Below are 12,166 nucleotides of genomic sequence, written 5' to 3' on the forward strand. Positions count from 1 at the left end.
CATCTTTTTTTAAGGCTCAGTGATTTAGATTGACAAATGTATTCTGATTTCCTAATAAGTTTTCTTCCCATCTTTGCTGTTTTTATTTCTCTATAGGAATGATTCTGTTCACCAGCTCAGGAAAAAACAATCAACAGCTAGGAGGTATATTCTGCTTCAGATTTTTGCACAGAATTACAATATATTTCCCTTCTTCTTCCTTCTGAGAAATGCACTGGGCTTTGCATTCTCCCCACTGGCACCATCCTGTAGTTCTGTACCCCTCGTGTTTTTGTTGCTGTTTCCATGAGGTATAATGGCCCTGCCACGCAGCTTTTACTTTCAGTATCACTTTTTTTTTTTTAATCCAGCTGCACAGTGGTTTAAAAACCTCTTCACAGAGCACCTTGAAAGCTCTCGATGTTTGTTCACTGCAAGCACATGGTGAAGCCCTCTTCAAACACAGCCATTATCTGAGAAACAGCACAAGAGGAACAGAAAACTTGGGACAAGTGGACTCACTTGAGCAAACTGCCAAAGGGATGAGATGCTCCGGAGCTGCTGGGCTGAAACATCTGACTGGATCACAGACAGAAGATGAGGACAAATTTCTGACTTCTCTGCCAGCTTGTGGGTTTTCACTGTATCCGAAGATGGATGTTTCAGCATGACAGGAGATGAGAAATGTTAGAAATACCAACAGAATATCAAAAATGCTGCAAGGAAACTGTGTTACTTCTTCCTTGCCTTACCCCATAATCCAAGCATTTACTTCAGACAGCTTGCTAATGAGACAGGCTGCATAGTTCTCCCCAGTTTTAGCAGCATTATATGAATTACTGTGTAGATGCCAACACCATGCAGGAAATGGGGCAACTGCCTCAGGTGGATGATTCGAGGTGACCTAGCCCCCAGCTCAGGCAACTATCCATCAGATCCCCTTCACATAACTGTTCATGTTCCTCCCCAACTGCTCCCAGCCACCACAGCCTCAGGGTTTGTGTGCACCCAAATCGTAATGCCTGTACACAACAGTGGTGACACCAGAGCTTTTGGCATCTTTGCATTGGCACAGCCCAGCTGCCTGCCCCAAGGAGGTGACTCCACGTCACCTCACAGAGGGCCTGGAAGGAGCTGTGACCAAGGGAAGCACAATGTTCATACCAGAGCACACAGCATTGGATTAACGCTCTCAGCACACACAGCGCTCAGCATTGCCCCTGCAAAAGACATCAGCAAGCTGGAGACGTTGCATGAACATGTTCTCAAAGTCAGCTAAGCCTCCACGCCTGCCCAGTAATGCTGAAACAGAAGACAGCTGAGCAAAACACAGCATGCACTTCTTCCTTACAGCCACACTTGGATTTGCTGAGCAATGGTGCCACAGACCACATATAAAGGCCCCCACCCTCTCAGTGCAGCTGCTGTACAAGCTGAGGCAGGAGGGGAGCAGGTAGAGGCTCTGCCTGATAATAACTGATGTGGGAGGCACAGCAAACCTGGCAGTTCTGCACCTGGGGTGAGTCAGAAAAAGCTGGCACCTGGGCTATGGGGTTGCTTGGAAGCCAGGCCAGTGCTTCAGTACCAAGGATTGCTAGGCAACATTACATAGGTAATAACTCCAAGGTAGCACACAGCCTTGCTGCTCTTACTGATAGCCTTACACATTGTCGTGCATCGTCTGTGCTCTTCAGCCTACTTTTACAGCTTGCCTCCTTGAAGATCCCAGCTCCCTGGGCACAAAGGCTTTCACGAAGGCTTTTTGATGAAGGGAACAGGTGCAAGAGTAGGAGAGGGCATGGCTTAGCAAAAAGGGACACCAGCTTAGCTCAGGTGTGAGGCTCATCGTCCTGTCACAAGGACTCAGGAGTGGCACCACCCTGGAGGTTAAATTGATTTGTTCCATTGTCTTGTTCTTTTGATATATGCATACCCAATGGTGAGATTAAGACACAACGGGTCAAATGTTAGCCCAACCAGTTTATTGTAATTCCTAGCCACTTAGGGATGTGGGGAAGGAAAGAAGGGATAGAAAAGAGATAGAAAATGAAAGCAAGGAGACTTTGTAGAGTGCAAAAGAGAGAGAGAGTCACCACTGGGATTTCTGCTGTTGCTCATAGTTCAGACAATTTTCTAGTGATGGGTCATTGGACACTGTATTGAGTTGAAGATGACAGCTTTTCCACTGACAGTACAAACTTATCTATAAGTCCAAAGTGGTTGAGTCAGCTCTTTTTGGAGCGAAAGCTCCTGGATTTTAGACCTCAGCAGGAACTCCTTGGTTCCCATCTTCCAGGCCTGGCCAGAGGAAGCAGGGAGGTGTGCACTTGTATCTTGCCTTCACAGGATACAGTGGTATCATCGCCTAATCTCACATACCAAAATGGAATTGCTTGGTCGCAAGGCAGGTATTCCACCCGTAAAAAATCCTGGTCTTTCAAATGTAAAACTGTCCACAAAATGATGGTGATTGCCACATGGTGACACCCACCACTCGCCTCCTAGATAAGTCACAGTCTTATCACAAAAAATGCCTCAGAAAGCGAGCTTTGAGCCAAGAAAGAAAAGAGGAGTTCAGACATCCATGTACTTACTGAAGACAGGAGATACTGAACCTTGACAGTGAAACCATGGCTCAGACCAGGCATTCCCATGTTAACCCCATCAACATCAGCTCAAGAAGTCCGAAATTCCCTTTAGGACCCAAACATCACCCATTTCTTGGTGCCTAAGTGCTCCTGGAAAATGAAATCTGTGGACGAGAGCTGGGTTTGATGCTGGATATTTTTGCTGACTTTTACTTCATGTTTCCCAAGACAGCTTGTGAGCTTCACAAGCACTTGGTGAGCCCTGGTGTCCTTCTCCCTCCTGTCCCTACCCCAAAACAAATCTACCCACTGTCACAAGATATCTTTACCATCCCATAAGATTTCCCCTATCTCTACTCTCACTATACCTTTCTTTTCCTGCAGTATGATCTCTGTCTTTCTGTAGGTCCTGCTGGTTTTCATTGTGCCTTGCAAACTCCCAGGCTGTCATGTGAGAAGATGGGAGAGCCATGCTGGGACTAATGGAGGCATCAATGGACAAGGCACTTGTTTTCTACTGACACCTCATAGGTATTCACACTGCCCTCCTCTTCACTGACGAGCCTCATTGACAGAGTTTTCCTGCATAAGAAATTGCACGTCAGAGATACAAGACAAACGATGGTGGTAATAATGTAGGAGAACATCCTCTGAACATCTGAGAGGGCTGAATTCATGGACCACTTTTATCAAGGCGTACAAGAGGCACTTAAATATTATCTACTGCTTATAAATAATATGGGTATGTTAAATACACACATATTTTCACGGTTTTATAAAGCGAGTGATCTCTGTTTGCTTTCAACTTGAAATCATAAAGTAAAAATCAATGAGCTTATAGCTAGCTTATATTATAGTCCTTGAAGAGTCAACTGACTCTATAAAAATGACTGTTTTCTAACGAAGATATCATTAATTGGATCGAGTTGGCAAAGTTTAAGTGCCTGTCATATTTTGATTGCTATGCAGTGCTAGCGCTTATTGATTTTATAGAACAGCCTGTAGATAAATGTAATGATTAATTTCATTTGGTTTACAAGAACAGAAAACTTCTATGCAGAACTGGAAACACTGCACTATTTCTCATAGCAGTCTGCACCCTGCCTGAGCCTGGCTCCGGCTGTGAGACTATGCTGGGTGGCCCAGCTTTCTCAGCTGTCTTGGCAATTACACACAGAAATTCTATGTTTCTCCCAAACCTGAGCTTCAAGGGCTTTGGAGAGATCATTTTTCCACCCTAATTTCCCAGGGTAGATGTTGCTGTTACAGGCCTTGCAGAGAATGGTGGCCATGGGACTGAAGCGGCTGCATGGGAGGCTGCCCCCAGCTGCTCTAACTCCCCCTAGCTCAGCCAGAAAGGGAGAGAACCATCAAGGTTGAAAAGACCACTTAGATCATCTAGACCAACTGGCAACCCATCCCCACCATACCCACTGATCACATTCTTCAGTGCCACATCTAAACGTTTCTTGAACGCCTCCAGAGATGATGACTCCAGCACGTCCCTGGGCAGCCTGTTCCAATGTCTAACTGCTCTTTCTGAGAAGAAATTTTTCCTAATACCCAACTTGAACCTCCCCTGGCACAACTTAAAGCCATTACCTCTCATCCTATTGCTGTTACCCTGAGAAAAGAAGCCAACCCCACCTACTACAGCCTAACAAGAAGACAGGATGGGACAGCTTGTGGGTTGAGGTGCGGACAGGGAGCTTGCTCACTAATTACTGTCACAGGCAACACAGACTCTGCTTGGGAATATTAATTTAATTCACTGCCCATTAATTACAGAACAGGACAGTGAGAACTGCAAGAACAAACTGAAAACACTTTCCACCCACCGCTTGGTTAAAAAAGCAAAGTTGGAGCCTTGCAGCAGGTGCTTTGAGTCACTTGGATCTACAAGAGTCTTGGTCACCATGTGTGGCAAGGTGACCAACCCTAAATCCACCACCAGGGAGCAGCCAGCAGTCACCTGCCCTCCTCACCTCCTGCTCCTGGGGTTTCCCAGTGGCCAGGAAGCCCCAGGCCCAGCCTGGAGGCACAGTGAGGCCCCAGCATGGGGTGGGCAGGGCCACGGTCCCCTTGCCTTCACTGCAGTGGGGATCTGCTCTCACTGAACCCAGGAGTTGGTTGATTTCCTGAGCCCTGGGGGCTATTTTTAGCTTGGTGTTACATGGCTGCCTTCAAATTATTAGGTTTCTTAATTGGAGGCGTTGAAGCACAGGCAGAATGAGGGGAGAGGAAATACTAGAGGCCTCCCTGGGGACGTCTTGCCAAGTCGGGGGTGACAGCAGGGCTGGGCGGGAGCTGTGTCAGCACGTGTCCATACCACCAACACAAGGAAATGAAAGAACTGCAGGGCTTAATTTCTAGTTTTTAATTTATTAATTAATTTATTTATTTTTCACAGGGTCTGTTTTCTTTCCTTGGTGTTCTAATTGTATTATTGCACCCACTGCTGGCAAAGGCTGAACACTGCAGCTGTGGATGCTGCTGGTCATTCTTCCTATTTGCACTAGAAACTGAGAACCTCTGACAAGCTCTGAGCCTGTGAGTTATCCGCGAGGTTCCTGAACTTAAATCAAAGCTCTGCTCTGTATGTTTGCCCTCAGAATGGATTAGTATTGAATTCTTTATCTACTAGGTGTTTAATGGAAATCACCCCTGGAGCAGAAACCTTCAAACAGCTGAAGAAATTAACCCAGGAAAACCAATCTGTATGGCCTGCATGGTAAGCTCATGATGAGATGATCTTGGTGTTCTTTTTTTTTCTTTCAATTTTAATGACTCTATGAATACCCTCGTGTCCAAACAGATGTGTAGCAATAACAATCCTCCTAGCCTTCCTCCAGCAGATGCCCACAGTGGTACCAATGTAAAGGTCAGCAGCTCTCCATGTCCTCACTGTGCTACATCCACAGGGCTGAAGGGAAACCAGTAACCATTATTAAGCAAAAGCCCACTCTCCCACCAGCAGGATGAGCTGCCTGTGCCCCAACACATATCACACTCAACTTTACCCTGCACTTTGGCACTCAGCAGTGTTGCTGCTGGAGTTGGGATAGCCCCAGGGCTTCAGTGGGAGCCTGCTGGCATATGAGGCTCTGTGGGACCATCACTGGGCCAGGAGATGGTCCTCTGGCTTTGTGAACATTCCCCCTGGGAACATCCCCATGCTCCAGGGCCACCAGCTTGCCATCTTCACACTGGTGAAACAATGATCAGCAAACCAAGAGGAGCAACGCACACTGCTCACTTGCCCAGGCAGAGTGGGAGCCTGATTTCCATTAAAACCCCATTGAAACCATTATTAAAATGAGGTGGTCTATGGACATGCGTTGTTGTCTGGCCGTCTCCAGTGCTCTGTCTAACCCTAACCTTGTCCCAGGGTGTTTGCTAAAGGTGGCTCCAGACAGCAATTAAGCTGCAGGGGAGACACCACAGCTCCTAGGTCTCAAAATACAGAAAAAGCCCGCTCCTGCTACATAGCATAATAGTGACACTTCCAAAGACTTTTTGCAATAGGGAAGCTGCTCCTTGGAGCAGTGATTGAGCTCCTGATGCAGAGGGATGGGAGCTGAAAGGGGAGATGGCAGCCTTCAGCAGAAACCAGGTGCAGGTATCCACAGATCACTGTGCTTCACTGGCACATGGCTTCTTAGATCAGAGGATACAAAGCACCCAACGGGGGAAGGAAATCTAACTTCTGGGAGGTTATAACAGCTCTTTCCCAGCACATCTGCCAGCCCCAGTGTCAGTGAAAGGCAACAAACACATGGCACAAATCCTGGCATGGAAGGGATGTGTCACTGCAAGGAGGAGTAGGAGGGAAATAAAGCGGGCTGACAGCTCACATCCTGTGCCATAATCCTAGAAATTGTTAATATTTACAAAATTAACAACTGATATAAGCGACGACAGTCTCACTTCTCCTGGTTGTCATGAGAATATTAACAGTTACCACCCGCTCTGATCAGGAAGAATTACCCATCTCCAAGGCGCCTGCTGCTCACACCAGCAGAAGGACACAAACCTCTCCCACCTGCAGAATGGCACCGAGCAGCACAGAGCACCCAGCACTGGGGCTGGGAGGGCTCCTCCTGCCTTTCTCTGCTCTGGGGCAGGAAGGAGGCAATAGGAATGGTCATCCCTGTGCCCGTCCTCAGGAGCCCAGCACCCAGCCCAGCCCGGTGGGATGAGCCTGAGGGATGTGACAATCCAGCAGTGCTGGCTTGCACTGCATCTCCAGACAAGCTGCAGTCTCGTGTGAAAATGCCCCCAGTGCTGGTGTGATTCGATGAACAGACTGATGAACAGATGCTACAGTGTCGATTCCTTAACAGGAAAAGACCTGGCTGAAAACAAAAGAAACATGCTTGTATTCCAGCGATTCCATGGGAAACATACTTCCAAAATATCCATCAGAAAAAAGATGAAGCTTCAGGATGCTGTTGCCTATCTCTGTTTTAAGAAACACAGTAACAGCAGCGCTGAGGTTCTGAGTTGGGACTCCTATCAGTTGAGCTGTATAGGGCCGCACAGGGTTAACAGACACCGTGAGCACAAGAGCACTGCAGATGGTGCCAGCGTGTTCAGGGTTTCAGGCTCATTTTGCCCTGTCATTAGTAGCAACACTCGTCCCCCCCGGGCCATGCTTTGCACAGACACACAGTGTCAGTCTTTCAATAATCCAGTAAAAAATGTGTTTGTTAGGGTGCACTGTATGCAAAAAAAAAAATGCCAAGCTCTTTCCAGCTCACTGCATGCATAATCTAAATAGAGAATTACCTGCACTGTTGTTTTCAAAGAGCTCCCAAGTGCTGGAAAGCTATGAAAAGCAAATTTCCTTCTCATAGGAGTGATTTTCTCTCCTTGAAGTGGCATGTTCTTGGCTGTAGGAGAGGCTTGCCCACAGAGGCAGGCTGAAAGAGTGCCTGTGGAGGACTGGATGGCCAAAAAAGTTCTTTCCAAGGACCACGAGCCAGCTACTGTCAATTAGGCCAATATCACATTGAAATATAGTGACCAGGGTAGGAAAGAGCTGCCTTTACAGAGCTCCATGCTGACAACACGATCTCTCACTGTGCCCCAGGACTCACGAGCAGAAGCCTCAGTGTGATGGAGCTTCTGGAGCAGTGGGGGACCATCATGAGCTGTGGTGCTCATTATTGGTTCACTACAGTAAGAGACAGCATCTTCTCCGAAAGAGCGGTCGGGCACTGGAGCTCCCTGGGCTGCCCCGGGAGGTGGGGGAGCCACCTTTTCTGGAGCTACTCAAGAAATGCATAAATGTGGTACTAAGGGATGTGATTTAGTGAGCTATATTGATGGCAGGTGGACGGCTGGACTGCAGCATCCTAGAGGTCTTTTCCAACCTTAAAACTTCTATGATTTTATGATTCTATCTATCTCCTTTCCTTCAAGTATAACAGGGAAGTAAATGTGACCCAGTAAAATGGAACAAGTTGTTTTTAAATATTAAAAAGGCAACAACTCCAGAGAACAGATAGATAACACCATCAAACTCGCCTTAAAACCGTTGTGTAGTTTGCTCTAAGAAGCTGGTTATCTTTTAAAAACACCCGAACATTAGCATGTTACATCCCAGATGATTTCCTTTTCTTTCCCACTTCTTTTATTCTGCCCCGAACCACCGCACTGCACCCATTTGGTTTTCTGTTTGTAAAGCTTTCTGCATTTCAGTTTTACGTCTTCTCCTCAGATCATTATCCTATTTTTTCATCTTCCTTTTCAAGAACCTTCTCTTTTCTCCATCTGCCACTATCTTTGGTATAATATTTCTCCCTTTAGGATTTCTTTTATCCTTCTCATCTTTAAGCTTTTCACTTACTCTTCCCCAGACCCTTCATTGTTGCTTTCGCTTGTCAAAGCTGCGTTCCTTCGTGGGGGAAGAAGTGGGAAGGCTGAGTGGATTATCTTTTTGACTGTGAAAAACCACAAACGCTCCAATCGAGACTTCAGAAATACTGCAGAGGAGAGTTTGCACGACTCTTTCCACATTTACGAAATTTGCAACAGCAGTTAATGAAAGTCTGACTAATCCTTCAAAATCAGAAGTGTATTTAAAGCGGTGCAATAGCTTCCCACAGATAACGTTATCAGGCCTTCCTGAACAAGCTTTTATTTTTATATTAGAGACCCCACTCCATGCTCTGGAGCCGCTGTAGGTTCTAAGCAGCTCCTGTCCCTCTACATCCTGAGATGATAGAACAAGCCTCAGTCCCACCTGTGGTTGGCTCCAGCTGGATTTCCACTCTGGTGAGAGGAGAGCCACTCTGCTTCCAAGCTGATGGCAGTCAGCTCCCCCTCGGCCCTCGGCCACAGTACTCTGCTGAAGCACGTGAGGTTGTCTCTCAGATGCAGTCCACTAGGTTAGCTTAAATCCCATCAGAGGGGTTCAGAGGTGGAGGGAGCCCGCTGGTCTTCATAGGTTCATAGGGTTGGAAAGGACCTACAAGATCATCTAGTCCAACCATCCTCCTATCACCATCCCTACCCAACTACTAAATCAAATCCCTTAGCACCTCATCTAAATGCTTCTTGAACAGCGCTAGGGATGGTGCCTCAACCACCTCCCTAGGCAGGCCATTCCAGTGCCTGACCACTCTTTCAGAGGAAAAATGTTTCCTCAGGTCTAATCTAAATCTTCCCTGGTGCAAGGGAAGATTTAGATTAGACCTGAGGAAACATTTTTCCCTCTTGTCCTGTCATTATTTATCAGGGAGAAGAGGCCCACCCCCTCCTCACCACAACCCCCCTTCAGGAAGTGGTAGAGTGCAATAAGGTCTCCTCTGAGCCTCCTCTTCTCCAGACTAAACAATCCCAGCTCCCTCAGCCGCTCCTCATAAGACTTGTGCTCCAGACCCCTCACCAGTTTTGTTGCCCTTCTCTGAACACGCTCCAGGGCCTCAATGTCCTTCTTGTAGTGAGGGGCCCAAAACTGAACACAGTACTCGAGGTGTGGCCTTCAAGGACCTGAAGTCAGCATACACAAAATGTCCAGGTGAAAGCAGGGATCTAGGCATGGCTGCTGGTGTCTGCCAAGGTATCAGTGGCTCAGCCCTGTGGCCATCACCAGTGCAAGGGCTGGGACTGTGTACAGTGCCAGGAAAGGATCACTTCAGCCCTTCCCAATGGGTGTGCCCTTGCTATTTGCTTTGCTCCAAAAGGAATTTGCAGCAGTAGTTTTGGGACCTTCTGACATTTCACTGACATTTCTTCAAGGCTTTTTTGTAGCACCAGTATTACTGTTGTTAGATACCCTCATGTTTTAACGCCTACATCTAGATTTCATTGTGTGCACTCTAGCAGGTGGCCAACCCAGCCCCTCAATGGGTCTGTTTCACTTGGAAATGTTTTCCTAGACAGATCACTTAGGAGGTTTGGAAATCCTCTGCAGAGCTTGCAATAGATAAAATTGACTGTTCCTGACAAGTCTATTATTTTCAGCGTTTTCCATCTGCCTATCAAGGCTGCCTCATTCTTCTGAACTACCAAAGACCACTTAAAATGTCTCTAAAGCTTGAAGCCAACTTCCTGTCCCAGCTTGCCAGTTCAAAAAATCTGCTGCAAAATGTATGTAAGTACATTTATTACTTAAATGCCAGGGTAGCCTTGAACACCATCAAGAGACTGGTGCTGGTGAGAGTCTTTAGATGCAAAATGTATCATTTCTAGCATGAGATATTTATAACCTTTTCTACTCTTATTTAATACAACAGCATTCTGGGCATGTTTCCTGGCTTGCTGACCAGACAACATCAGAAATTCAGCAGTGGATTGCTCAAGTATGAAATCCATGGAAATGGAAATGGGGAGCAGGAAGGCCCTGACTCGAGCAATCTAGTTACAAGTATCTATTCTTGCTCTTCGAGTTGCTTGGTTAGATTTTGCTCTTGCAACACTAAAACTGTTTGGAAATCACTCTCTGAATTATTGTTTTTTCCTCCCACTGATAGGACCTGAAGCTGTTTCAGATGTTAAACAATTTGTTGTTTAATCGCTTCACAACTGCAGCCTCTCGGCTTGGTTGTGGTACAGATAAATATAGCACCTGTGGCATTTTCAACAGCCATTTGGAACAGCTCTTCAGTACAACATTTTCATGGCAGAGATTAAATACATTATTTGGGTTTTCTGCTTAAAAAAAAAATTGCTTTAAAAAATTGGCAGAAGTACCATTTTCTTCAAATGAGAAAGCTCACTCTCCCCAAAGTGAGGCTGGCGACTGGCAGCTCTTTACAAAGATCCTTTTTTTTCTCTCCTCTTTCTCTTCCCCTAGTCCCTGTTTTCAAAACACCTTCAAGGCAAAGACGCAGGACACGGCAATGGAAAAAAAAAGAAAGTAAAACTGATTACAAATTTTAACTCCTTGGACAGAATGCTTTAAATTTTAACTAACTCACATCACACAGTGTCATTACAGTCCTATGAAAGAAACGAACACGTTGCAGGAAATGGGACGCATACATTCCTCATGGACGTTGCTGTTCAAAGTCCTGCTGAAGAAATCAAAACACAGTACAAATAGAGATCTTTATTAAAATCATTTGGAATATTATATGAAATTTAATATTGTATAATATAGGTGCAAAACCCCTGATATTAACAAGATGTGATACATGTGAACGGAGGGCATTAACATATGTATAAATAGAAAAGCTAAAATGTGTTTGACAGTGATGTATTAAATGGCTACATAAATGTGACCGTAATTAGGAGAGTATGTAATTTTGTATTCCTTAAGCAGTGTCTTCTGAAGCAGCACACACAGTACATTGCTTTTACCTCTAGTCTCTGCTTCCTTACAATATGAGTAACAGGAGATGTGCTGGAATATTATAGGCACATGCAAGAGAAATGTGAAAGATATAAAACCAGAGGCACAAGCTGGAGACCTATTTGTTCCTGGCTGCCAGAGGCTTACGACTGATCTTCTTTGACTTGTCATTGTTCTTCTTTGGAGGTTCAGGGTTCGCCTGCATGTGTCTGCCATAAAGACTGCAAGGAAATGAAACACAGAACATTTGTTATCAAACCATTACATGGCAGGCTCTTCATCTGCAGCGTGTTCAACGAGACATATGGTTACTAGAAATAAAAACAACGTGGAAGGTCACTTCATTTATTTTGTCTCAATATCCTGATTCTTCTGTTAGATCTCACGCTGCAGTCCACACTACCAGTTTGTTGGTGACTTAGCAGAGTAACACCAGGAAGAGCAGGCCTTTGGAGCAATCAGCTCTGCCTTCAGAATCGAGCAACCTTTCCTCGGCAGTTACAGAGCAGAAGCACAGAGCGCTGCGATGACGCATATTCAAGTCGACAATGACAAAAATTGGGTTGAGCTGGAGAGATAGAGTGCCCACTTAAAGCAAAGTGAGCATCATCCCTAACCAGAAAACCCAAGGGCTTGATAATGTGACAGAGAGCAATGGTGTCACAGCCTTCTCTGCTGCTCGCGCATGATTGATAGTACTGGGACAGCTACCAACACATCACTGCCACATTAGTAAGTACCACTGATTAAATGTTGACAAAGTATCCTACAATTAAGACAGCAAGCATTCATAGCAACG

At 45.8% G+C, this 12,166-nt stretch overlaps 1 protein-coding gene across 1 annotated transcript in view; it reads right to left on the reverse strand.

The window, feature by feature from the left end:
* Positions 1–11,109: 11,109 nt before the first annotated feature.
* Positions 11,110–12,166, reverse strand: part of RSU1 (Ras suppressor protein 1) — a 94,286-nt gene continuing 93,229 nt past the window's right edge. Inside the window, exon 9 of the mRNA XM_065731318.1 lies at positions 11,110–11,588. Within this exon, the coding sequence (XP_065587390.1) occupies positions 11,486–11,588 (103 nt within the window). The 3' untranslated portion in view covers positions 11,110–11,485. The remainder of the gene's footprint in view (positions 11,589–12,166) is intronic.

The sequence above is a fragment of the Cyrtonyx montezumae genome, unplaced genomic scaffold, assembly GCF_038088225.1.
Source record: "Cyrtonyx montezumae isolate F1298 unplaced genomic scaffold, pur_monq_1.0 scaffold_14, whole genome shotgun sequence".
NCBI lineage: Eukaryota > Metazoa > Chordata > Aves > Galliformes > Odontophoridae > Cyrtonyx > Cyrtonyx montezumae.